The following is a 27808-nucleotide window of genomic DNA, read 5'->3' on the forward strand; positions in this document are numbered from 1 at the left end:
CACACACACACACACAGCGCAAACTTTACAAGTGCAGTGCATGCGTATGAATCTAAACACAGGTCATTTTTGAGCGTAGAAGTGGGTTTAAAATGGAGACGCGTCTCGACGAAGTAACAAGCGGATCTCTCCCCCATTCCGTGAAGCAGTGGCAGCTCGCCAGCACCGATTACGAATTGAAGTCAGTCCGGACGCCTCCTCAGACTGGACGGACCCCCGGACCGGGTCGGGGCTCGTCCGGGACTCGCTTTAGCGCGTGGACTCCACTGGTCCACAAGCCATCCAACCAGCAGGTGCGTGCGGGGAGAGAGCGACGAGGCTCCGGTTGGGTAATAGGCGATCACCACGGGGGCGGTGGTGGTGAGTTATGAGAGGCTGGGAGTGAAGTGTGTTATCACTTTTATGTTCAATAGGACTGGTTGTTATTGCAAAGTTAGAATGTAAGATGTTTGTTGGATATATTGTGAAACTAATGTTAGCTCAACTCGCTTTGATTTAAAACTGCGTGTTTTGTTACTCATTGCCCTCTGGAAGTGGATTTACAGTTAATAATTTCCCCCTAAAATGTAATCAAGGAGTCCTACAGGTCTTTATAATAGACATATATGCCTATGTAGCCTAATTGTTTTATGCATATTTACATTTCCATTGACTGACAATTGACAATTGAACCAATGGAAACGCGTCACGGCTGTTCAAATGATTAATTATGCAATTAAGTAGTGGCCGAAGTGGAGCGCACATCTGGGGCCGTATTCACAAAGGATCTTAGGGCTAAAAGTAGGTCCTAACTGGCGAATTTAGGAGTAACTCCTATTCACAAAGTATTTTAGGCCTAAAAGTAGCACCTAAGTCTAGGAGAGCTTAAAAGTCCTCAAGAGGACTCCTAAGACCTATTCACAAAGAATCGTAAAATGCCTGCGAGACGAAATGTTAGGTTATTCAACTTGTTGTGGAGTTAATGCGCGATGCAATAACATCCCCGACTAACAGGAATAATCTTATTAGTCCCGAAATAAAATGTTTGGCCACACTACGTTATTAAGCAACAGGGGAAATGCAACTTTGCAATGCCGACGATTTAAAATTATCGCAACCATCAGTCAGCCGTGCCATAAACTTTCCTTTGGACATTCAACAATTACACAGGATCAAAGCCAACTTCATGGCAATTGCAGGTATGCCCGGTTTGGTCGGTGCTATTGAGGGGACGCACATAAAAATAATTGCGCCATCAAAAGACGAGGACGTGTTCGTCAATAGGAAGAAAGTGCATTCCATCAACACGCAGGTTGTTTTTGATGCAAATTTTAACATAGCCTACTGGATGTTGTTGCAAAGTGGCCTGGAGTTACCCATCCAAGACATTACAAGATGCAATGCAATAAAATAAGATCCAAAATGTATAATAAAGCAGATAAAATACGATAAATTAATTTGAATAGTACACGAAATGCCATCAGTAAGGATAATCCATAAAATAAAAGTGAGTTTTAAGAGATTTTAACGAGGATACTGAGTTATTTATAATCTATTATCTATATATTTAATGTTGCATTAATCCCGTTTTCTGTGTTCATCAGTTGTTCCAGGAGCGCAGTGTTCTGCTCCTCCATTGGTTCGATCTCTGGAGCGACGCGCAACGGAAGCAGCTGCTGCACGCGCTGCTGACGAGGTGCAGCCAATCACAGCTCAAGTAAACTTTTTTTACACCCGTCAATTGTCACCCATCAATTAACGTCAAATTTAGAGGCAATATAGAGAAATAGTGTGGTTTTATTATGTCACGTGGTCAAGCGAACGCGTGAGAGCCATAAAACTCAATCCAAACCAGTTTAAATCAAAGTAATGTGAGGCCAGTTGAAATTGCAGTTTTAAAGAGGCTCGGTTTTTGGGGTTCTGTCGCCATCTAGAGGACAAATCTGTCCATAAAGCGTTACCTTATGCATCTGTGGAGAGATTGCCCTTTATACTGAACCTTGAACCTCTGGGCCTAGATTCATCAGGGACTGACATTTGACCCCTAGACCTCTGGGTCTAGCTTCCTCAGGCATTAACCTTTGAACTCTTGAACCTAGATTACTCAGGGATTGACCTTTGACCCCTATGACATCTGGGTCTAGATTCCTCAGGGATAGATCTTTATCCTCTAGGACCTGTCTCTAGAATCATCAGGGATTGACATTTGACCTCTGGGCCTGGATTAATCAGTTATTAACCTTTGACCTCTGGGTCAAGATTCCTCAGGGTCTCTAAAGATTAACCTTTGACCTCTCGGACCTCTGGGACAAGATTTATCAGGGACTGACCTTTCACCCCTGACCCCCCAGGGTTCTGCATGGTTTAACCTTTGTCTGATGAACCCAAGAGCCTGGATTCATCAGGGATTAACCTTTTGACCTCTTGAACCTAGATTCCTCAGGGTTGAACCTTTGATCTCTGGGTCTAGATTCATCAGGGATTAACCATTTGACCTCTTGAACCTAGATTCCTCAGGGTTTAACCTTTGACCTCTTGAACCTAGATTCCTCAGGGACTGACCTTTGACCCCTGACCCTTCAGGCTCTGCCGGGACTGGCTGATGGCCTCCCTCCCGGTGGTCCGGGTGGACTTCACCGCCGTGCTGCCTCGGTTCCTGGGCCTCTACGTCCTGTCCTTCCTCTCCCCCCGCGACCTCGCCGCCGCCGCCCAGGTCAGCTGGCACTGGAGGAGCCTGGCCGAGCAGGTGAGGGGTCAAGGTCAGGGGTCAGGGGCCTGCTGACCTCTCCATGGCAGTATCATAGTGGCCGCCAGACTTTGGATTTACTTTTAAGACTGATTTGGGAGATGAGGTATGATCTGTCCTGACTGACTCTCTCTCCGTCTCTCTCCATCTCTCTGTCTGTTTCTAACTGTCTGTCGCTCCCTCTTCCCTCTCTCTTTCTCTCTAATCCTCTTTCTCTCCCCCCCTCTCTTCCCCCTCTCTCTCTCCCTCTGCGATTCCCTCTATTTTTGTCTCTCCCTCTCTCTCACTTTCTGTCTCTGTCTCTGTCTCTGTCTCTGTCTCTGTCTCGCTTTGTCTCTCCCCTCTCACCACCCTTTCTCTCTCTCTCTCTCTCCCTCCTCTCTCTCCCCCATCTCCCCCACTTCTCTCCCCCCTCCCTCTCATTCTCTCTCTCCCCCCCTCTCCCCTCCCTCCCCCCTTTAGGACTGCCTATGGTCCGGCCGGTGCCTCCGTCGGGGGTGGTTCCTCCCTTACTCCCCCGGGGTGAGGGAGGGAGGGGCCTGGAGGGACCACTATGTCTCCTGCGTCTCCACCCTGGACTGGAGCCCGGCCGACACCCCCCCTCTTAGGGTCTGGGAGGAGGTGGAGGAGGAGGAGGAGGAGAGGAGGAGAGAGTTCATCAGAGAGAGACTGCACCAGGAGAAGGGGGAGTTAGGGGGGAGATGGAAAGGGAGAAACAATTTAAATTGAGAGAAAGGGGTAGAGAGTAAAGGGGAGAGAGAAAGGGAGAAAAAAAATAAAATGGAGAGAAAGGGGGGGGGGGGGAAGGGAGACAAAATTAAAATAGAGAAAATGGGGGAGAGAGGAAGGGGAGAGAAGAATTGAGACAATGAAATTGGTGAGAAAGGGCTCGATAGAAAGGAAGACAAATTAACAATAGAGAGAAAAGGGGACAGAGTAAAGGGAAGAAAAAAAGGGAGAGAAAATGAAAATGGGGAAGAGGAAGGGGGAGAGAAGAATGGAGACAAAATGAAATAGGTGAGAAAGGCGGCGAGAGAAAGGGAGACAAAATGACAATAGAGGGAAAGGGGGAGAGAGAGAAAAGAAAATGGAGGGAAAGGGGGGAGAACTGGAGAGAAACGGGGAGAGAGGTAGAAAAAATGGAGAGAAAGGGAGAAAATAAAAAAAAAGATTAAGAGGGAGGGAAATACCCAGTCTAAACAGAGAGAAAGAGAGACCTTTTTATTATATTGTTCACCTGCTTTGGCAATGCAAATGTATATTTAGATTGCCTATGAACCTTTATTGAATTTAATTTAATTGACTCCTCTTCTCTCCTACAGGCCTGCGTCTGAGGACCAGGCGGGCCTGGGGCAGTCGCCTGCCCTCCGCGGCCCACCCGCGGTGGCCCGTCCCTGAGGAGACGGTGAGCGGTTGCCCCTGGCCGTCCTGGAGCTCAGCGGGAGAGGGTGTGGTCCCCGGGGTGGGGCTGAGACACAGAGAGGGGAAGGGGACGGCTGGGTCATCGCTGAGGGCTGGGAGAGCCGCCATGATGTCTGGAGGACTCGGGTTGGTGGTTGAGATCCTGTCTGTCCGTCTGCCTGTCTGCCTGTCTGTCTGTCTGTCTGTCTGTCTGTCTGTCTGTCTGTCTGTCTGTCTGTCTGTCTGTCTGTCTGTCTGTCTGTCTGTCTGTCTGTCTGTCTGTCTGTCTGTCTGTCTGTCTGTCTGTCTGTCTGTCTGTCCCTTTAAGACATTGTTATGTTTTGATCCTGTCCATCTCCCTTCCTCCATCACAGACGGAGCAGAAGAGAGGGAGAGCTGACCTCCACCCTCTCTACACCCCCTCCTCCCCCTCTAAACCCCCCCGTCCCAGTGCTGCTGGTGTCCAACAGGATCCCCGCCTACGAGGTGGATCCCCGCCTCTCTCTCTCTCTCTCTCTCTCTCTCTCTCTCTCTCTCTCTCTCTCTCTCTCTCTCTCTCGTCCAATCACAGGTAGAGGGTTATTGCATGGTATAGACCTCTGAAGAATTAAGTCCCGCCTCCGAGGCTCCCAGTTCCCTCGGTCAAATGCCTATGTGAAATAACAGGGTGTCTTTTTTAAAGATCGTACATACCAAACTTTAACTGTCTGTGCCGTTAAAGTAGTTAACTATTTTGAAGAAGCATGGTCTGCGCAGATTTAGTGCATCACGACTCTCCAAGTCAAGATTGAAGAGTTGACACCATGGCACGTGAAATTGTCATGTTTTGACACAATATCTCAATATCAGCCAACAAACTCTTATCACGGTCAAAACAAAAAGTTAAGTCGTGGGTGCGTCACAGGGGAAGGTTTTGGTGCGCGACTCAATAGAACTCTCTCTCTCTCTCTCTCTCTCTCTCTCTCTCTCTCTCTCTCTCTCTCTCTCTCTCTCTCTCTCTCTCTCTCTCTCTCTCTCTCTCTCTCTCTCTCTCTTCCACCCCCCCTCCAGCTGGTGATGTGTGGTACCAGGTCAGAGGTGGTGCTGGTTCTCTACGACCAGAGGGGCACCCTTCCGGCCCTCCTAGCCCAGCTGCAGAGGGTCCTGGCTGGGCGCGCCGCCTGCCGGCTCGGCCTCCTCTGCCCCGGAGGCACGGAGGAACTGCAGGTGGTCCGCGGTGAGGAACCGACCCCACACAAAGTGACACAGAAAACATGACAAATATGATGATGAGGGGGATTAGGAGAAGCATGACGTCATAAGAGGCGTTAGGCACTGACTTTGCATGCGTTCAAAAGTTTGGGGTCAACCAGGCAATTTCATGGTTGCCATGAAAACTCACTTTCATTCAACAGTTTTCAGCTGTGTGGGCATAATCGAGAAAAAGAGATTTTGGACATAGGGCCTGATTCCCAAGTTAGCATTGGTGTTCTTTATTGGAGACAGTTTTGAACATAATTCATTCAGTCCTTCAAGTTGCAGAGTTTGCGCGTGCTAGGCTAGCGCAAGGCAACGGGCAATACTAGCCTGCTAATAAAACAGTTTTACCCACTCCACATTACACCCGAGGCAAATCAACTATAACGCCAGACAGTCGATGTAAATGTCTGTTGATAGAATAATGTTAGAAATAAAACCAACCTTGCATTCCATTTTGAGGGATTTGCTGTGTCTCAGCAGCAGCGTTATATTCCTGGTAGTAGGCTACAGCAGCGGCAGACTGATACCTAGGTTAAATTCCGCTGCTGCTGAGAAAGTAGTCCCTCAAAACGCGATGATTCATGCGATACAAGGTTAGTTTTATTTCTAACATTATTCTATCAACACAGACATTTACATCTATAGTCTGGCGTTATAATTGATTTACCTCGGGTGTACTGTGGAGTGGGTAAGACTGTTTTATTAGCAGGAGCACGAGCGAACTCTGCAACTAGAAGGACTGAATGAAATGGGTGGAAAACTATCTCCAATGATAAAGAACACCAAGGCTAACTTGGGAATCAGGCCCTGGCTGTTTCCCAAAGTGAAGGCTGCAGCCTTGCTAGGACGCGTCCTTGCTAGTCGCGTCCTATGGAGATGAGACTAGAGTGCTAGCTCTAGTGCTTCCTAGCGTTTGTAACGTCTGACTTTGGGAACGACTTGGTAGTGTGGAAGCGCTTCCGCTTCCGCATTTTAATACTGCGTGTCAGCTTGTAAACACATGTGCGCTTTTGAATAAAACATGGCAGCAATCAAGCTGATCGATATTTATTTGACTTTTGTCTGTTATGAATGCGGTCATGTCTCCTTCGCATGGAGCCTCTTTGGGGAAGTCACAAAAGCTTTGTTGTGGTTGATCGAATTGTCTTTATTAAAAGGAAAATTCATTCAATTTTTATAAAACTAAGTGAAATTGTCTGAGAACTTAATTCATGCATCACATTTACAGTACGGTTGACTACTATTATGCAGGGGGGAAAAGACAAAGAAAGAGATGATAAACGTGTATTTATTTGGATATATTATTTAACTGATCCGATTCATTCATTCATATATGCCTACAATCTACCAGTGCTTTGAACACATAAGTATATCATATAAAATACAATTATATACGTTCCTTAAAAATTACAAACATTGCAAATGATCGGTTGTGCATTCATTTTACAACATTGGATAGTGGCACTATCCCTTCCACCGGTAAACATGTTTGTGCGCCACCCTAAGGCGCACAAAAGCCTCCGTTTGCTGGGCTGACCCTAAAAAAAACGATTCAACACAAACATAAATAGGTATAGGCCTACATTAATAATGTAATCTTGTGAGCGAGTAAATTGACATTGGTGACAGTGGTGTTTAACACCAGCTACGTCCATGCAAAATATAGCAATCATTAAGTTGCAAAAACGTTTGAAAAGTGGCACAGGTCTTTAGGCTTGATTATTTGCATTAACATGATGAATCTATAAAAAGCAATACGGCACAAAATATTTCTGAAAACTAATATAACTTCACTTCATTTGAACGTGTAGCCTACTGCTCTGCCATTTTCAAGAACCCGCCCAGTGAACGCAGAGGATTGTGGGTAGTTTTGGCTCGTCTAGGATGCAGCGATGCATCCTTGAAAAATCTCGGAATTCTCAAAAACGAAGTACCCGAAAAGGGGGCGTATTTCGAGTGTCCTCAACATTGGAACAGTGCTTGTCGGCGTTCGATGACGTAGCGTCCTTAAAACGGCGGCCGTTGAGCATGCTTCCTTGACATTGGGAAACAGCCCCTATGTCCGAAATTCCGAACTACCACTTTAAGGATACCTTTAACTTTTGACCTTTGACCTTCCAGGTGTCAGCCTGTCAGAGCAGAGTGTGCTGGTCCCCAGCACCAGGGACTTCTGGGAGAGAATGTGTGGCTGGGTCATACCAAGTGAAAAAGGAGGAGGGGTGGATATCTTTTCACCCCTCGCTGCCTCTGGTCTGTAGACACACACACTCACGCATGCACACTCGTTCTCACTCATTCACACTCTCTTTCTCCCCCACACACACACACATCTCTGAACTTTAAAGAAGAATGTGATGCTCTCAGAACACATCTTTCTCCATTCTAATGATATGCTTCGAAGTATATATACTTTTTATACTAATTCAAAGTAAAGTAAGTAAGTCCTTCAGAAAAGCTAATATTAAGCATTATTCATTATGTCTTGTACCTCCCCCTCCCAGCCAGAGGGGTCGCTCTCATGTTGACCCTGTCCACCATCACCGGTCTGGAGGTCTGTGCTCCCATGGGGCTGGCCACCGGAAGCTTCCAGAACAGTTAGTAGACTTTACCTCAGTGTTACCGTTAAAACTAGCTTCAACACCTGGGTCGGTTAACGAGCACCTGGGCGCGCCTGTCCAATTAGATCTCCGGCGGGACGGACTCATTGGCTGTTTCCCAAAGTGAAGGCTGCAGCCTTGCTAGGACGCGTCCTTGCTAGTCGCGTCCTATGGAGATGAGACTAGAGTGCTAGCTCGAGTGCTTCCTAGCGTTTGTAACGTCAGACTTTGGGAACGACTTGGTAGTGTGAAAGCGCTTCCGCTTTTTAATACTGCGTGTCCGCTTGTACACACATGTGCGGTTATGAATAAAACATGGCAGCAATCAAGCTGATCGATATTTATTTGACTTTTGTCTGTTATGAATGCGGTCATGTCTCCTTCGCATGGAGCCTCTTTGGGGAAGTCACAAAAGCTTTGTTGTGGTTGATCGAATTGTCTTTATTAAAAGGAAAATCCATTAAATTTTTATAAAACTAAGTGAAATTGTCTGAGAACTTAATTCATGCATCACATTTACAGTACGGTTGATTACTATTATGCAGGGGGGAAAAGACAAAGAAAGAGATGATAAACGTGTATTTATTTGGATATATTATTTAACTGATCTGATTCATTCATTCATATATGCCTACAATCTACCAGTGCTTTGAACACATAAGTATATCATATAAAATCCAATTATATACGTTCATTAAAAATTACAAACATTGCAAATGATCGGTTGTGCATTAATTTTACAACATTGGATAGTGGCACTATCCCTTCCACCGGCAAACAAATGTTTGTGCGCCACCCTAAGGCGCACAAAAGCCTCCGTTTGCTGGGCTGACCCTAAAAAAAACGATTCAACACAAACATAAATAGGTATACATAAATAATGTAATCTTGTGAGCGAGTAAATTGACATTGGTGACAGTGGTGTTTAACACCAGCTACGTCCATGCATAATATAGCAACGTATCATTAAGTTGCAAAAACGTTTGAAAAGTGGCACAGGTCTTTAGGCTTGATTATTTGCATTAACATGATGAATCTATAAAAAGCAATACGGCACAAAATATTTCTGAAAACTAATATAACTTCACTTCGTTTGAACGTGTACTTCTCTGCCATTTTCAAGAACCCGCCCAGTGAACGCAGAGGATTGTGGGTAGTTTTGGCTCGTCTAGGATGCAGCGATGCATCCTTGAAAAATCTCGGAATTCTCAAAAACAAAGGACGCAAAAATGGCGTGGCTTTCGAGTGTCCTCAACATTGGAACAGTGCTTGTCGGCGTTCTATGACGTAGCGTCCTTAAAAGGGCGGCCGTTGAGCATGCTTCCTTGACATTGGGAAACAGCCATTGAGCTCAGCCAATCGCCTGGCTGATACACAGGACTCCCCTCAAAAACAAGTCTGTGTTGTACTAGCCCAGGGGTCCGCAACCTCTACCATCCAAATAGACATTTCATTTTCATTTCATCAAATATAATATATCAGGAGGATACCTTTGTTGACAAATTATGAAAAGATTTTATTTTCACTATTTAGCGGCACAGTAACAACTTGATCTAAAAAAAGGTGTTCCCTCTGAAATAGCAAATATAAAGTTATTTACTAATAAAAAAAATTGATGCTACAGGGAGCCACGGTAGAGGGGGGTAAGAGCCGAATTTAGCTCCCGAGTCGCGGGTTGGAGACCTCTGTACTTGCCTGACATCGAATATTATGTTTCTCGGAATTATTACATTTATCAGAAATAATTGGAATCGATACATGTCTCTTCCCCCCATCTAGTCTTGAGTAGATGGACGTCCAGCAGCAGCCGTCACCTCCGTGTGCGTGAGGAGGAGGAGGAGCTTGAGGAAGAGGAGGAACTTGAAGAGGGGGGCGGGGCCCACGCGCTATGCTACGTCCATGAGGCCGTGCTGAGGGGGTGGTGCCTCCAGGCCCAGTGGATGGAGGAGGCCCTGGGGGAACTCAGGGGCCTCTTGGGGCCCCGGTTGCACGGGGTCAGCCTGGAGGCCCGGGGCCGTGCCCTGGGTGGGTGGATACACACACAGACGCACAAACACACTAATTCACAAACAAATACGCAAACAAACAAATGCGCAAGCAAATACACAACAATCAAACGCACAAACAGACGCAAACACACAAACATACAAACATGCAACATGCAAGCATGCAAACACACACACGTGTGTTTTCACAGAAATTAACATGCAAACACACGTGCAAAAAAATCACACAATCATGCAAACAAAAACGCGAACACACAAAAACACAATTAAACAAATACACACACCGCGTGACAAATCCCCACCTGACCCTCGTCCCCCACTTCCTGTGCCGTGTTAGGTCACTTCCTGTGGGACAGGGTGTCCCTGGAGGACGTGTGTGTCTCTGCCCCCCTGACCCGGGCTCTGATCGAGGGGCTGTCCGTGCTGAAGGGGGGGGCGGAGGTGGGATGAATCGCCGTGGTTACTGTCAACTCACTCAATCTCTCTCTCTCTGTCTTTCGCTTTCTCTCTCGCTTTCTCTCTCACTGTCTCTCTCTCGCTCTTGCTCTCTCTCTCTCCCCCTGATTCTCCCCCTCTCACTCACTTACGGGGGTGGAATGGGGATCGCCATGGTTACGGCAGCATCCCTTAACCTTGTTAATAAAACATTTTTTATTAGTTGTTTTTGAACTGTGTGTTTGTGTGTTTGTGGTGCTCCAGACTCGGCCGCTGCGGTCGCTGGCGGCGTTCCTGTCCCGACGGAGTGAGGAGGAAGAGGAGGTGAAGGAGGACGGACAGCCCACAGACTCGGAGGACAGGGGGACAGAGGGGGGAGAAGACCTCCTAAGGGCTGGCCCCGCCCCTTTACCTGAGCTGGCTCAGGTGGGTCGGGTTTGATCCTCCCTCCCTCCCTCCCTCCCTCTCTTCCTCCCTCCCTCCCCCCATCCTTTCTGAGAGCGCTCTTTGGTTCAGCTGAAATTAAGGGTCTGACGATAGTTGCTAACATTGACATCTCTGTCTGTCTATCTCGCTCTCGCTCACTCTCATCTAGGGATGGGAATCGAGAACCGGTTCTTGTTCAGAACCGGTTCCGAGTCAACCGATTCCTTGGAATCGTTAGCAAGCCTGCTTAACGATTCCGCTTATCGGTTCCGGTCGCGGTAAATGCGTCGTGACGTCACACACACGCTGCTTTGATTTGGTTCAGAACGCAGCAAACATGTCGCCGCCGAGGAAGAATCGCATTGTGCGTTCACACCAAACGCGACGGGGCGACAAGATCCCATACAAAGTGAACGTAGAGACGCGTATAAGGGCGAGTTTTTCGCGGGAGAAAACCGATGACAAGTTTTTGTCGTGATGACAGCCAATCAGCGTTCAACAGCGTGATAACTGAGTGTCAGTTTAATTTTGTTACAAGTTGAATGCAAATGAGCACTGTTAGAATTCCAAAAGGCACAAGCTCTTACTTGGCTGTTTTCAGTCTGTGTTTTTAGTTGTATGGCACATAATGATGGCATTTGGGCTTAAAAAGCGAAACATATATTTTTTCTTCTAGACCAATTGATTTGAAAATGTACAATTTCCTAATACTAGAAGCACTTCTGATCAGATATTAAAGAGATGTAATGCAAACAAACACATTTATACTTATTTTCTCACCCAATGAGAATCGATAAGAGAATTGATAAGGAATCGGATCGATAAGCAGAATCGGAATTGGAATCGGAATCGTGAAATTCTTATCAATTCCCATCCCTACTCTCATCCCTCTCCCTCTCTGTTGCTCTCGCTTTCTCTCCCTCTCTCTCTTACTCCCTCACTCACTTACTCTCTCTCCCTCTCTCTCTCTCTCCCCCTCCCTCTATCCCTCCCTCTAGATGGCTCTAGACTGGAGGGGGGCGGTGGTGAAGGAGTTGTATCACAGTGAGCAGCAATACCAGTCCAGACTGGCCTCTGTCTTAAAGGTACAGACACATTAATATATATAAGGTACCCTATGGATTATATTACTTTATTATACAGCTCTTCTCAATGCTGTGGAACACTCTGTTGTGAATTCTTTTACGATAATTGACCGTTGCTAAGCATATAATGACCGCTGTCAAGGAAAGGGGATTTTTTGCATCTGATTCTGGTCTTTGGTATTACTCCGCAAGTAGTCCGGTAATTTATCAACCCCAGCGCATTCGGTTGCTAAGCGGCCTCAACATCAACCGTTTTGGCAAGCAGCCGTGTAATAAGCGGGATAATGTATAGAACGTCGCCGGTCAGTATCGAAAATAAGTCCCTTCAGGGCTTATTTTCCCGATAATGACTGGCGTTCTATATATTATCCCTTGCGTATTACATATAGACATTACATTACTGTCTTAAAGGTACAGGCACATTATCATAGGTACCCTATGGATTATGTTAAATCCATAGGGATTTAGCATAATTTGTATTACTTAATAATTTAGTCAATTATATTTCTGAGTTTGTGTGTGTATGTGTGTCTGACTGAGTGTGTGTCTGACTGCTTGTGTGTGTGTTTGTCTGACTGTTTGTGTGTGTGTGTGTGTGTGTGTGTGTGTGTGTGTGTGTGTGTGTGTGTGTGTGTGTGTGTGTGTGTGTGTGTATATGTATGTGTGTTTGTGTGTGTGTGTGTGTGTGTGTGTGTGTGTGTGTGTGTGTGTGTGTGTGTGTGTGTGTGTGTGTCTCAGGTGTACCACGAGCCCCTCACTGCGGCGGTGGACTCTAATCGACCAATCATCAGCCAGGCCAGTGTCCATGTGATCCTCAGCCCTGTGGAGCAAATCCTGCACCTCAACAGGTGTGTGTGTGTGTGCGCGCGTGTGTGCGTGCGTGTGTGTGTGCGTGTGTGTGTGTGTGTGTGTGTGTGTGTGTGTGTGTGTGTGTGTGTGTGTCTGACTGTGTGTGTGTGTCTGCAGGGCATTCCTGCGGGCCCTGGGGCCCCGGCTGGCCCTCTGGGGCCCCGGTCAGTGTGTGGGGGCAGTCCTCCTCCAGCTCTGCTCTAAGCTCCGCCTCTACCTCAACTACCTCCACCAGTACCCCTCCGCTCTGAGGGCCGTGGACGAGGTCGGTGGACACGCCCCCAACCCTCTCACTCACTCACACGTTCACCCTTGCAATCGTCCACTCAATCACAAATGAATCAATCCACTCATTTAATAAGAATCAGTTGTCCACTAATTCACTCGTTTACTCTTTCACTCTTTCACCATTTCACTTTGTCACTCAACAAAATAACAAATTATTCAATTTACTCATTCACTCGATCGACAATGAATCAGTTGTTCACTTGTTCATTCGAACACTTGTGCAGGCATTCACTTATTCACACTCACTCATTCACTCCTTTACACATCTACATATTCACAATTGATAACATTTACTAATTTGATCATCCACTCATTGACTAATGAGTCTGTTTACTTGAACCCTCGTTCACTCGTCCACACACTCACATAATTTTTTACTTTTTAAACTTTTTTAAACTTTTTAAATCGTCTCAGTCGATATTGAATCAGTTTAACACTTGAGGAGGCATTCACTTATTCATCCTTTCACTCATTTACTCATTCATTCTTTCACAAAATTACAAAGGATTCCTTTAACTAATCCACTCATTCAACAATGAATCTGTTCACTTGATCACTTGAACACTTCTAGGCAATCACTTATTCACTCATTCACCCCTACACTCATCCACACAATCATTTACTAATTTTATCATCCGCTCATTCAATTAGAATTCTGTTCACTTGTAGACTTAAAGATCAAAGTTCAAAAGCTATATTTGTCCAACATGTTGCCATATTAGAATATTTTCTTTGATTGAAGGCAATCTGTTCTCTAATTGTGTGTATGTGGTGCTTCTGTAAAAAGTTTGTTGTCTGTGTGTATTGCCTTGGGTGTGAAGGATTTTGTGCAGAGATTTTTTGGCTAGAGGCACTCCTGCCTGATGGAAGCAGCTCAAAACAGCCGTGGAGGGGGTGGGAGGGATCCAGGAGAATGGAATTGGTCTTCCTTTCCACTGCTTGAGTGTGCAAGTCTGAAAGCTGTTTTTGTTGGATGCTGGTTATCTTGTTTGCCTGCTTAATTATCCTAGCCAGTTTTCCCTGGCATCTGCTTGCTAGGAAGCTGTGCCAAGATGTAATGTTGAAGGAGATGACAGATCCGATCAGCGTCTGATAAACCGTTAATGAAATGACCTTTCTGACATCGAACCCTTTCAGCTTCCTCAGGGGACACATTGTTGTGTCCCCCTCAGGGGACACATGTTGCGCTTTTTTGTAAACTCTGTCTCCGTGCTGGGTGAAGGACAGGCGGTGGTCAATATGGGTGCCAAGGTACTTGAAATGTTTAACCTGTTCAACCACTTGCCCCTCCAGCCTTAAAGGTGTGGAGAGTGGATGTGGGGTTTCGGGTGCCCAGCACCTATCAACACAGTTCTTTGGTCTTGCTGATGTTTAGTTGCAGTGAGCTCTCCTTGAACCACAGGGCCATGGTGCTGACATACTGCCTGGAAGTGGACAGGGTGTGCTCGTCTGTCAGGTTGACCACCAACGGCATGTCACCAGCATATTTGAATAGTTTTAGTCCAGTGATCTTGCAGGGGATCTCATTTGTGTATATAGAAAAGAGAATTGGTGACAAGACACATCCCACATCTTAAACTTATTTGCAGGCGTTCACTTATTCACCCATTCACTCGTTCACTCTTTCACTCATCCACACAAATGATTCAACTTGAACATTTTGAAGGCATTCATGATTCACTCTTTCACTCATCCTCTCAGTCAATAATGAATCAGTTCACTTGAACCCTTGAGCAGGCATTCAGTCATTCACTTGTTCAGTCTTTCACTCATCCACACATTCACACATGATTAAATTCACTCTTTTTATCATCCAGCTGTTCACTTTCTCACTTATACACATATGCAAGCATTTAGCTATTCATACTTTCACTCATTCACCCAATCAAACATCAGACATTCACTCATTCAAACATTACATTTTTAGATTTTGCAAATGTTGCTTAATGTGTGTGTGTGTGTGTGTGTGTGTGTGTGTGTGTGTGTGTGTGTGTGTGTGTGTGTGTGTGTGTGTGTGTGTGTGTGTGTGTGTGTGTGTGTGTGTGTGTGTGTGTGTGTGTGTGTGTGTGTGTCACAGTGCAGGGAGAAGATCCCGGCCTTCCGGGCATTCCTGAAGAGGGCAGACAGAACGATAGCGACGCACATGTTGAGGTACACACACAGACACTTAACCTTCTACATCATCTAATACATGATTGATTACATTTCAATTGTCGTGTTTTCCATTTTAAATTGTGTGTCCATGTTGTTTCTGTGTGGTGTGTTTGGATTTGTGTGTCTTGTGTTTGTGCTGTACGTGTCTACATGTTGAATGTGTGTGTATCCTCATGTGTTGTGTTTGTACGTGTGTTTTACGTGTGTGTCTCCACATGTTTGTGTGTGTGTGTGTGTGTGTGTGTGTGTGTGTGTGTGTGTGTGTGTGTGTGTGTGTGTGTGTGTGTGTGTCTCCACATTTGTTTGTTTGTCTCTGATAGAGCCATCAGACGGATGGCTCTATCAAAAGTGAAACACTTATCCGCCAGTGTGCATATATAACGAAAGGTCCTGCAGGACTTCAACAAGAAAACGGTTCAGACAGTGAGAGGATGGCTCGGTCCGAACTGTCGTACAACCCTCGACGTCCTTCTTCACAGCAGACGTGAGGGGGCCTTAGGAGTTCCAGACTTTGAATGAACTTGCATCGCCACTAGGCTGTCCAATTTATTAAAGGTACCATGACATGCCACCAGGTGTGAGTGTGATTAGCCGTTACAAGCCGTTTTGAAAATCTGCCCCTTCTGGCATCACAAGTAGGCGTGTCCGCCTAGAATCTAGATGTTTGACGAATACATGAGCAACGTTTTCTACAGTCCACTGGGTAGGCTGGTAGGCTGATCTACCAGTGGACGGTAGCAAACGAATGACGCAGAGGAACTTTCCTTGCGTGCCAAGCCGCGACCGAACCAGTGGGAATTTAACCCTTTGTGTACCGCATGAGGCGCTTTTCCTTCGTTTCAATCTGAATATTGGTGGGGACATTTCAGTCGTCTTTAGGTCCCCACGCCAATCTACGCCACTGCTCGTTCCCACTCCCCATTATGCATGCATCATGGAAAGGCGCAGAAAATCGAATCCATATCCACATATAATTAAACGGCTGCATTTTAACAAAGGTCTTTATATATCCAGGCATGATAGGATTGTGGACATGGGCCCTATCTTGCATCGAACGCAATTGACTTTCTACACCAACGCATATATCTTTGCTACTTTGCAACCAGCGCAAAGCCGATTTTCCCCCACAGCAATCCTGAGCCGCTAAACTTGCGCCCTGAGAGGCGTGTTGGCGAAAAGCAGAGGCGTGTTCCGGCACAAATGATACATGATGCTATCTTATAGATCGATAAAGCAGTTGCGCAACTGACCGACAAATACCTGGTCTAAGTGCACTTGCGGATAGCGCTATTTTGAGTACCATGGCAGGTCGGAACTGCAACATAAGCTTACACACCAGTAGGCTATACACACTTTTTTTTCCCATAGGGACTGCATGAATGAACAGTGTAGTAGGCTATGCCATGCGTTAAAATAATGATAATAATAACAATAATAAACTCGAGCAAAGTAGCCTATATCCCAGCCTTCCAATACAAAATCTCCTTTTACGGTAAATGATAACATTGGTTAAATTATTTGGGAAAGAACAGATGATAAATGGGTAAGTTGTATTCAAATCAATGCATCTGCAAACACCGTACAGAAAACACATATTTTCCTGACAGACATCGTGTACAAGCCAATAACTTTAAGGATTTCTGAGAATTTGGTCGTGAGAAAACATAGTTTTACTGCGAGTGAGTGTTAAAAAGAATGAATGAATGCCGGCGCGCATGCGTGCCTCCATCTGTTTGAACGCACGCAAACCAAACACGTAACGCATAATACAGTCCATGGTTATGTACATTAACGGGGGAACACATGCATATTAGGAGCACAAGTCGATAATGATAATGTTTACAATACTGGTAAAGAAACGATGTGTGTTAATGTATTGCCGCATATCATTAAATAGACCAACAGTTGCGGCCACAGGACCACATATCATATGTGTGTTAAGTTTTCTTTGCCGAAATTTACATGACGACTCAGTATTTTGGAAGTTGTAGAAAAAAACGCTATTGTGAATTAGGCCATATTATTTGGCCATAAATTGAGCCATTTGAAGTTTACAATTCATGTGGTCATGCATCTGTCTCATCGGAGACTGCAAACGCTGCAAACGTCAAAATATAAATTTGTCAGATTCAAATGCGCTCATGGCTCTTAAAGGGGATGGGAGATTACCTTCTCATTGGTTTATTGCATGTTACGCCCAAACCACACCTAAGGTTAATTAGGCTACTTTGGGGCAACCCTTTTTAGATTTGCGTCGGGTGCAAGAGTCATTAATCCGCCCGTATAATCACAACAGCGGCAGCGACCCACAAAGCTACTTCCGTTTTGCGCTTCTCACTTGCATTTCAGACTGTTAAAATAGGGTAGAGCTTAGATCGGGCCCAGAAAATCAAGCCCGAGCCCGGTATAACGGCATCGAAAGAGGTAAAAACCATTGCATGCTGAGAGTTTCGGTTAGGATGGGGAGATTGTCGGTCTTGTCCACGCCAGTCGCAGGGAGCGTGACGTCCCATACGAGACGTGTAGTCGTTCTCATTGTGTTTTCTCTACAGCCTTTAACTGAACAATTGCACAATAAACGGTCAAACTCTTACTTGAAAAATTATTATTTGGACCCACACAAAACATATGTGTAATCCAAGGCATTAAATAACTGGGATCAGAAAATAATACATTTCTTTCCATTGACTCCCATTCTAATTTTCCTCGCCCAGAGGTCGCATGAGGGGTCTACGGGAAGGGGCGTGCTTACGAGCTCTATATAAATTTGTTCATTCTGGGAGTAGGATGCTGTTTTGATTCAAGTCTAGAGGAGGCTTACTAAACAAAGCTGGTAAAATATCAACAAAGTACAACAAGGATCTGGCCTTGGCTATAAATGTCATTATCTTGTAGTTATCTTTGGCAAAAGCAAGGGCAAAACAACTTGCCATCTTATGTTCAATATCCTCCATTATTGGAAGTTGCCTCATTTGGGAGCGAAGGTGTTGTGTGTATCCATAATCTGCTGTTTGGACTGTCATCATACCCACATTGCTGGATCATGCCTGAGCAATGTTTTGAATCTCCAACATTTATTTCCTTACTTATATTTATTATGAATTGCGAACATAAATAAAGAAGTTAAAATGTGTCTCTCCGCATTTGTGTGTGTGTCTCCACATGTGTGTGTGTCTTCGTGTGCGTGTGTTTCCACATGTGTGTCTGCACATATGTGTGTGTCACCTTGTGTGTGTCTGTGTGTCTCCACATGTATGTGTGTGTGTTTCCACGTGTCTGCACATGTGTCTCCATGTTGTGTGTGTGTCTGTGTGTGTCTCCACATGTATTTGTGTGTTTCCACATGTCTGTGTGTCTCCGTTTGTGTGTCTTCGTGTCTCCACTTGTGTGTCTCCGTGTGTGTGTGTGTGGGTGTGTTTGTGTATGCCTGTCTCCGTGTGTGTCTGTCTGTTATTACGTTACTCTTTCTCCACGTGTGTGTGTGTGTGTGTGTGTGTGTGTGTGTGTGTGTGTGTGTGTGTGTGTGTGTGTGTGTGTGTGTGTGTGTGTGTGTGTGTGTGTGTGAAGCCTCCCAGAGCTGCTGCTCTCCCCTCTCTGGCGGCTGGAGGAGTACGTCACTCTGCTCCAGGCTCTCTCTCTGACCACGCCCCAAGACCACCCTGACCACGCCCCCCTGGCCCACGCCCTCGTTGCCATGACGCGCCACCGCGAGTTCATACGTAAGGTGACCAATCAGAGCCCAGCGAACGCAACGCACCAATCACAGCAATCCAATTGAAAAGCACCAATCGCAGCCCAGGAGAGAGAAAGAGAGAGAGAATCAATCAGACACACAAATAAATACACACTAGTGGAGACACACAAAATTACAACACATAAACACACATACACTTGTGGAGACACAAAATTACAATACATACACACACACACTCACAACAGATGTTGAGACACGGATAAACAACACACACATTCAACATGGAAACACATAACGCTCCAATCACAGCCCACCAATCACATCCCTCCAATCACATCCCTCCAATCACAGCGCACCACTATATGATCAACACTATCTCTTCCTCAGATGAAGAGTAGCTCGGAGAGAGACCGACTGATGGAGGAAACCCAGAGAGAGATCAAGGGCTGTCCGGTAAGACTCTACTCTGGTCTCTCTCTCTCTCTCTCGCTCTCTCTGACTATAGTGTCTCTCTCTGTCATTCTTTCTTTCTTAAATTCCCCTGTGTGTGTGTGTGTCAGGACCTCCGTGAGGGGGACAGGCAGCTCATCCTGACCCAGGACGCTGCCTTGCTCCAGAGCCCTGGGGAAGACCTCCCCCACTCCCTGAGGTGAGGGACAACGCGCCACACACACACACAGATACAGACACAGACACAGACACGGACACACACACACACACACACAGACACACACACAGACACACACATACAGACACACACACACACAGACACACACACACACACACACAGACAGACGGACAGACAGACACAGACAGACACAAACGTATGTGTGTGTGTGTGTGTGTGTCAATTGTGTGTGTGTGTCAATGTTACGTGTGTGTTTGTGTGTGCCAATGTTATAATTGTCAAGGTTGTGTGTGTGTGTCAATGTTGTATGTGTCAATTGTTTGTCAATGTCGTTTGTGTGTGTGTAAATGATGTCTGTGACACACACACACACACACACACACACACACACACACACACACACACACACACACACACACACACACACACACACACACACACACACACACACGTGAGTTTGTCTGTGCGTGTGTCAATGTTGTGTTTGTGTGAGTGTCAATTTTGTGAGTGTGTGTGTCAATGTTGTGTGTGTGTGTCAATGATGTGTGTGTGTGTGTGTCAATATTATGTGTGTTTCTGTGTGTCACGTGTGTGTTATATACTTACTCAATGTTTATGTGTGTATTTGTGTGTCTGCATTTTGTGTTTTATTTTAAACTTTAATTTGTGTTTTCGTTCATTTCTGCTTTTGTGTTTCTGTGTGTGTTTGTGCGTTTGTTTCTTTGTGTGTGCGTGCGTGTGTCTATGTGTGAGTTTGCGTGTGTGTGTACATGCGTGTTTGTCCCTGTGTGTCTGTGTCCCTGTGTGAGTGTGTGTGCATCTGTCTCTCTGTGTGTGTATCCCTGTGTGTGTGTGTGTGTGTGTGTGTGTGTGTGTGTGTGTGTGTGTGTGTGTGTGTGTGTGTGTGTGTGTGTGTGTGTGTGTGTGCAGGACCTACCAGCAGGTGTGTGACCTCGGCCTCTTCCTCTTCAACGACGCCCTCGTCCTGACGAAGAGGAGTGTGGACCACGCCCCCTTCTCGCTCGCCCAACACACCACACACACCTTCCTGGCCTCGGTCGCCCTCGGCTGCCTGGACGCCCGCGAGATCACACACTCCCGCTGTGAGTATGTGTGTGCACACTCTCTCACTCAGTCATTCACTGGCTCGCTCGCTCGCTTTCTCACTTGCTCTTTCGCTCTCTCTCTCTCTCTCTCTCTCTCTCTCTCTCTCGCCCCAGACGTCCACAATGCCTTCATCCTGGAGGGTCCGTCTCGTTCGTGGGCGTGCTCAACCGAGCGAGCCGAGGACTCGGAGTGCTTCCTGTCTGCGCTGCGATCGGCCGCTCTCGCCGCCCTCACACCACAGGGGTGATGCGTCCAATCAGGTCGATCTGGGGACACGCCCACTACATGACACGCCACCTCAGTACCCTAACAGCTCCTGACGAGCTGGCTGTCGCCCTGCATGGTTGACTCCGCCGTCGGTGTGTGAATGTGTGGGTGAATGTTAGGCAATATTGTGCAGCGCTTTGAGTGACCACTGGTTAGAACAGCGCTCTATAAATGCAGACCATTTAGCATTCATCCGTTTATGCTTGTATAAATACCTGAGTAACAGTGTTTGAAAAACTGAGCAATCAAGTTTGCTTTGAGTAAGAATTGCTTTTTACTAGTGCTGTCAGTTAAACGCGTTGTTAACGGCGTTAACGCAAACCAATTTCTACGGCGTTAATTTTTTTATCGCGCGATTAACGCCGTTTATATATTGTTTTCTTTGGCTCAAAACAAAGAAGCAGTAGCCTGACTGCTATGTTCAAGGCAGTATGTTTGTATGTTCATCGTTTAATTGCACTATAGGCTTTTTTTTTGTATCGTCGTGTTTTGATCAGTATATGCCAATGTTGTTATCAATAAAAAAACATTTGCACAAGGCAAGCCGATGCACTTCTCCATGTTGATACGAGCATTTATTCATCTGATTTAGTAATACAGTATAATAATAACACAGTATGTGTTTAAATGCTCTTTTTCAAAGCTTAAAAAAAAAAAAAAAGCATGTGTATTTTATCTAGTTTTATCTTTAGAAATTTGAATTTGAAAGTGTTCATTTAGTAAAAGGTATGAAATTAATCTTTATTGATCAACGAAAATAGCAAAAATGTTACACATGACAGATTATTGCTAATGACTGACAACATTTTATCAACACAGCTCTGTTTTACATTTAAAACACCTCTTTCTAAAATACGTTGATTTGAACCCAAACCTGAGAGTTGAATAAGTTTGTTAATAGGTTAGTTCGCAACGAAACTGACATTCACAATAAACAAACATTTTATCCGATAAATGTCCACACAGCGTTTACATCTTGTCTGTAAATAAAAATACTCAAAATGTCTAAAATAATTAAAGTTTACCTATTTACGAAAAGATCTCTTGCCTTAATGCCTCTATAATAACTCACCGAATGCCTTTTAAAAGATAAAATCACTTAACATTCATGGAACATCGTATCACGTTGTAGAATAGGCTTCAGAACAGTAAGTATAGGATAACAGTCAGTGTATGATCAGTATATGCTAGTTAGTCCACTATATTAATGTATAATAAATGTCGGAAAGTTAGCTAGTTAGCTAACAACTTCTAACACAGAATTACAAATATTCTAAGAGAGAGAGAGAGAGAGAGAGAGAGAGAGAGAGAGAGAGAGAGAGAGAGAGAGAGAGAGAGAGAGAGAGAGAGAGAGAGAGAGAGAGAGAGAGAGAGAGAATATGCTGGAAGATTATATGTTGATCCTAACGTTTTCGCGTGCTTCGTGTGCGACGTACAATAGCGTTGTTAAAGTCTCATCACAGAACCCATGAAGATCCAACTGACTTAAAAACAGACAGAAATATAATGTATATAATAAAAGGTTAAGCAGTAGGGGTGTAACGGATCACAAACTCACGGTTTGAGAGAGAGAGAGAGAGATCTCACAGCTTTTTATTGGCTAAGTTGGGGTTGTTATTGTTGATGGAGGCAGTGCCGGGGATTGTTGTAGTCTTGGCATTGAGGAGGTCTTTCCCTTGCGTCATTGGGCCCCTGGTCTTCAGCCCCCTGGGGGTCTGTGGGGTCTCTCATGGCAGAGTGGTCTCAGGTGAGGGGCCAGACTAAGAATGGTTCAAAAAACTCCAATGAATAACGGAAAAAGAGGAGATGTGACCCGGCCCGGAGGAAGCCCGGGGCCCCCGTCTGGAGCCAGGCCCAGACGGAGGGCTCGATGGCGAGCGCCTGGTGGCCGGGTTTGCCACGGAGCCCGGTCGGGCACAGCCCGAACAAACTACGTGGCACCCCCCCTTTCTTCATCCCATGGGCCCACCACCTGTGGGAAGACCCGTTGGGGTCGGGTGCGCAGCCACATGGGTGGCAGCGAAGGTCAGGGGTCTCGACGGACCAGACCCGGGCGGCAGAAGCTGGCTCTGGGGACGTGGAACGTCACCTCGCTGTGGGGAAAGGAACCGGAGCTTGTGAGGGAGGTGGAGCGCTATCAGTTAGATCTGGTGGGGCTTACCTCCACGCACAGTCTCAGCTCTGGTACCGTACTCCTGGATAAGGGTTGGACTCTATTCTTCTCCGGAGTTGCCGAGGGCGTGAGGCGCCGGGCGGGTGTGGGGATACTCATAAATCCCCGGCTGAGCGCCGCGGTGTTGGAGTTTACCCCGGTAGACGAGCGGGTCGCCTCCCTGCGCCTAAGGGTTGTAGGGGGGAAAACTCTGACTGTTGTTTGTGCGTATGCACCAAATAGCAGCTCAGAGTACTCGGCCTTCTTGGAGACCCTGAATGGAGTCCTGTATGGGGCTCCAGTAGGGGACTCCGTAGTTCTGCTGGGAGACTTCAACGCCCACGTGGGCAACGATGGAGACACCTGGAGAGGCGTGGTGGGGAGGAACGGCCTCCCTGATCTAAACCCGAGCGGTCGTTTGTTATTGGACTTCTGTGCTAGTCATGGATTATCCATAACAAACACCATGTTCGAACATAAGCGTGCTCATAAGTGTACCTGGTACCAGAGTACCCTAGGCCGAAGATCGATGATCGATTTCGTGATCGTGTCATCTGATCTGAGGCCGCATGTTTTGGACACTCGGGTAAAGAGAGGGGCGGAACTGTCAACCGACCACCATCTGGTTGTGAGTTGGATCAGGGAATGGGGGAAATTTCCGGATAGACCTGGTAAGCCCAAACGAGTAGTGCGGGTGAACTGGGAACGTCTGGAGGAGGCCCCCGTCCTAGGTATCTTCAACTCACACCTCCGGCGGAGTTTTTCTGGCATTCCTGTGGAGGTTGGGGGCATTGAGCCGGAGTGGGCGGTGTTCAAAGCCTCCATTGCTGAAGCTGCGGTGGCTAGCTGTGGCCTCAGGGTCTTAGGCTCCTCAAGGGGCGGTAACCCTCGGACACCGTGGTGGACACCGGTGGTCAGGGAAGCCGTCCGACTGAAGAAGGAGGCCTTCCGGGATATGTTATCCTGGAGGACTCCTGACTCGGTTGCAGGGTACCGACAGGCTCGAAGGGCTGCAGCAGCTGCTGTGTCGGAGGCTAAGCAGCGGGTATGGGAGAAGTTCGGAGAGGCCATGGAGAAGGACTTTCGGTCGGCACCAAAGTGTTTCTGGAAGACTATCCGGCACCTCAGGAGGGGGAAACGGGGAACCATCCAAGCTGTGTACAGTAAGGATGGGACTCTGTTGACCTCAACTGAGGAGGTCGTCGGACGTTGGAAGGAACATTTTGAGGAACTCCTGAATCCGAATAACACGCCCTCTATGTTGGAGGCAGAGCTCGAGGTTGATGGTGTTTCGTCGTCAATTTCCCTGGTGGAGGTCACTGAGGTAGTCAAACATCTCCGCAGTGGCAAAGCCCCAGGGATTGATGAGATCCAGCCAGAAATGCTAAAGGCTCTGGGTGTTGAGGGGCTGTCATGGTTGACACGCCTATTCAACATCGCGTGGGAGTCGGGTACAGTGCCAAAGGAGTGGCAAACCGGGGTGGTGTTTCCCCTGTTCAAAAAGGGGGACCAGAGAGTGTGTGCCAATTACCAAGTGAAGGAGTTCAAGTACCTCGGGGTCTTGTTCGCGAGTGAGGGTACTATGGAGCGTGAGATTGGCCGGAGAATCTGAGCAGCGGGGGCGGTATTGCGTTCGCTTTACCGCACCGTTGTAACGAAAAGAGAGCTGAGCCGCAAGGCAAAGCTCTCGATAGCCGAGATGAAAGCCGAGATGAGTTTTCTCAGAAGGGTGGCTGGCGTCTCCCTTAGGGATAGGGTGAGAAGCTCAGCCATCCCTGAGGAACTCGGATTAGAGCCGCTGCTCCTTTACTTAGAAAGGAGTCAGCTGAGGTGGTTCGGGCATCTGGTAAGGATGCCCACTGGGCGCCTTCCTTGGGAGGTGTTTCAGGCACGTCCAGTGGGGAGGAGACCTCGGGGAAGACCCAGGACTAGGTGGAGAGATTATATCTCAACACTGGCCTGGGAACGCCTCGGGATCCCCCCGTCAGAGCTGGTCAATGTGGCCCGGGAAAGGGAAGTCTGGGGCCCCCTGCTTGAGCTGCTCCCCCCGCGACCCGACCCCGGATAAGCGGATGACGATGAGGATGATGATGAAATGTCGGAAAGTTAGCTAGTTAGCTAACAACTTCTAACACAGAATTACAAATATTCTAAGAGAGAGAGAGAGAGAGAGAGAGAGAGAGAGAGAGAGAGAGAGAGAGAGAGAGAGAGAGAGAGAGAGAGAGAGAGAGAGATCTCACAGCTTCCTATTGGCTAAGTTGGGGTTGTTATTGTTGATGGAGGCAGTGCCGGGGATTGTTGTAGTCTTGGCATTGAGGAGGTCTTTCCCTTGCGTCATTGGGCCCCTGGTCTTCAGCCCCCTGGGGGTCTGCGGCCCCGGGGCCACCCCCGGGTTTGGGTTGCCCTTGGGGGAGCCGCACCCCCTGGGTTTGGGGATTCGGGTGGGGCCTGACCGACGGAGTGCTTCGGCCGATACCTGGGGAGGGAGACAGTTGGGATTGAGTCTGCCATTTTGAACCAGGTAAGGGGGGGAGGGAGGGGGGAGGGACAAGAGGGAGGGAGGAATGAAGAAGGGAGTGAGTGAGGAAGGGAGGGAGGGAGTGGGAGGTGAAAGCGAGGGAGGGAGGGAGGGAGAGAGGATGAGGTCAGTGTGGTGGGGTGGGTGGGAGAGAGGGGGGGGGGGGAGAGAGAGAGAGAGAGAGAGAGAGATGCCAGTCCCATATTATACCACCAGATGTGAGTGTGATTAGCCGTTGCAAGCCTTTGGAAAATTGGATCTGTGTTATGGTGACATCACTAGTGGCCGTATCTCTATCTCTCCTCTCTGTTGTCTATCTCTGTCTTTCCCTTTTGCTCTCACTCGCTCTCTCTCTCTCTGTTTCTCTCTAGCTCTCTGTCTGTGTGTTTGTAATAGGGGTGCCTTTAAAATGAATAAATAGAGATGGTTTATGGAAGTGTGAGGTCGGCTTAGCTCAGGAGGTAGAGCAGTTGTCTTGTAACCGAAAGGTTGCTAGTTCAATTCCTAGCTGAGTGTTGATGTGTCCCTGAGCAAGACACTTAACCCTAACCGCTCCTGACGAGCTGGCTGTCGCCATGCATGGTTGACTCTGCCGTCGGTGTGTCAATGTGTGTATTAGCCGATTTAAGTCGCTTTGGATAAAAAGCGTCTGCTAAATGGCCTAATTTTAATTGTAATTTTGAGTGGTGACGTGGTGTAAAATTGACCTTATAATTCCGTTCACGATCACCATTCTGAAAGTGGGCGCTAGATGACGCCAGATCCACACATATAAGATACTTTTATCTACTTACTTTTATTGCACTATTTTGGCTGCGCTTTTTTTTTTATCTTGCTGCAGGAGGGTGAGAGAGGGAGAGTGAGATTTGAAATGCATTGGAAGTGAGAATATAAGTTTCTCATTTTAATAAAGCCCTTTGAAATTAGTAAAAATTTGAGGCGTTAACTTAAACTTTAAACTTATGTAAGTATGAACAAATGGAGTTGGAATTGGACAACACACGATGCTGTCATTATTATTATTTTAAAGTTGCACACTATAACTCGCCTTTTCTTTCCAAGAGATTTCCCAAGAGTCAGTGGCGTAAATATCGACGGAGCAACCGGGGCCCAGTCGGTAAGGTAGGCTAACACTGAGTGGAGGATGAGGGTGTGTGGCCAGTCACCTGTAACGTTAGCCTAAATGTTGGCATTAGCAGTTCTCTCGAGGTCTCTCTCGACTGTGCGTCTGTGTGTCCAAGCGTGTGTGTGTGTGCGTGCGCTTGCGTTTAGGGCCTATCATCATGATGTTACACTGCCGCCCAAGACCTTCTAGCACAAAGCCTGACATCTTATTTAACCCGACAGCTCTGCACCTTACACAGAGTTTCATCACAACCTACCGACATCTCTTCCCCTCCCCTCCGCCCTGACGCTTCGCCAAAAATACCTTGACGAACCCGATGTTTGTCATTTTTTGCGGTGTTTGGACGCACTAAACGTTTTCAAACAAAGCGCATCCTCGTAACGTGCGCCTCGTTCCCGCGGACTCCTGTGCCAAGTAGCAGAAAGCACCGCCCCAGCTCCGCTAATGAGACGTAAACACGAATGCGGTTCTGCGTGACATGTGCGAGATGTTTGGCTAGCAATCCCACGCATGACGCGCACATAAAGTCTCGTCTAGATCAGTGGTTCCCAACCTTTTTTCTCCAGGGCCCCCCTAATTCACTCCCCCCCCCCCCCATTCATTCATTAATGTGAACCTTGGGCTTGCATACCCACAGCCGGGGCTGGAGTGTCAGGTGTAATATTCATGCCTGCCAGTCTAAAGTCGTTAGACTTTAGACTGCACCTCCAGTCTGTTGCGCGCTTTTGTTTTGATGGCGACAAGTGTGCTGAATGGCAATAATGCATTTGCGACTTGATAGGAGTGACCTGTCGATAAGCTCCGCCCTCAAGCCTCGTTCAGACCAAAGATTCGCCTCGCAACGACTTGCAACTTGCGACTCCTTGCGACAAGACGGGCTGCGCATTCTAAAAACTGGGCAGTTCACACTGCTGCACCGGGCGGCAACGTCAGGTGGTTTTCCTTTCAACCATGAAAGCTCTGGCACAGCTGAGAGCCTCAACAGCATCACCCTAAAAAGTAGCCTAACTTAGGTTTGCGAATAGGTTGCTTGAGCTAGCACCCCAATTTACCCTCCCGGACCCCTACACGTATTGGCGGTTTATTGGGTTTCATTCTGATGTAAATGCGA

At 47.0% G+C, this 27808-nt stretch overlaps 1 protein-coding gene across 1 annotated transcript; it reads left to right on the forward strand.

Moving 5' to 3' along the window:
* The first annotated feature begins 92 nt into the window (after nucleotides 1-92).
* On the forward strand, nucleotides 93-20957 carry LOC130385942 (epithelial cell-transforming sequence 2 oncogene-like). Its single transcript, XM_056594727.1, has 22 exons — nucleotides 93-293; nucleotides 1584-1696; nucleotides 2563-2725; nucleotides 3188-3414; nucleotides 4067-4299; nucleotides 4578-4612; nucleotides 5177-5342; nucleotides 7487-7615; nucleotides 7867-7959; nucleotides 9742-9812; nucleotides 9852-9987; nucleotides 10306-10409; nucleotides 10668-10829; nucleotides 11828-11914; nucleotides 12653-12762; nucleotides 12881-13028; nucleotides 15129-15202; nucleotides 18773-18929; nucleotides 19287-19352; nucleotides 19460-19548; nucleotides 20458-20630; nucleotides 20748-20957. Exons 1-22 carry the CDS (start codon nucleotides 93-95, stop codon nucleotides 20879-20881), a joined length of 2871 nt encoding a protein of 956 aa, XP_056450702.1. The 3' UTR covers nucleotides 20882-20957.
* Nucleotides 20958-27808: the final 6851 nt, after the last annotated feature.

This window comes from Gadus chalcogrammus, chromosome 7 (assembly GCF_026213295.1).
Source record: "Gadus chalcogrammus isolate NIFS_2021 chromosome 7, NIFS_Gcha_1.0, whole genome shotgun sequence".
NCBI lineage: Eukaryota > Metazoa > Chordata > Actinopteri > Gadiformes > Gadidae > Gadus > Gadus chalcogrammus.

What these genes read in the sequence shown, in the direction of transcription:
- LOC130385942 (XM_056594727.1), top strand. Translation starts at nt 93, where the DNA reads ATGGAGACGCGTCTCGACGAAGTAACAAGCGGATCTCTCCCCCATTCC. An exon ending in TGCAGCCAATCACAGCTCAA is followed by an intron (nt 1,697 to 2,562) that starts GTAAACTTTTTT and finishes CTGACCCTTCAG; the next exon opens with GCTCTGCCGGGACTGGCTGA. An exon ending in TTCACCCCTCGCTGCCTCTG is followed by an intron (nt 7,616 to 7,866) that starts GTCTGTAGACAC and finishes TCCCCCTCCCAG; the next exon opens with CCAGAGGGGTCGCTCTCATG.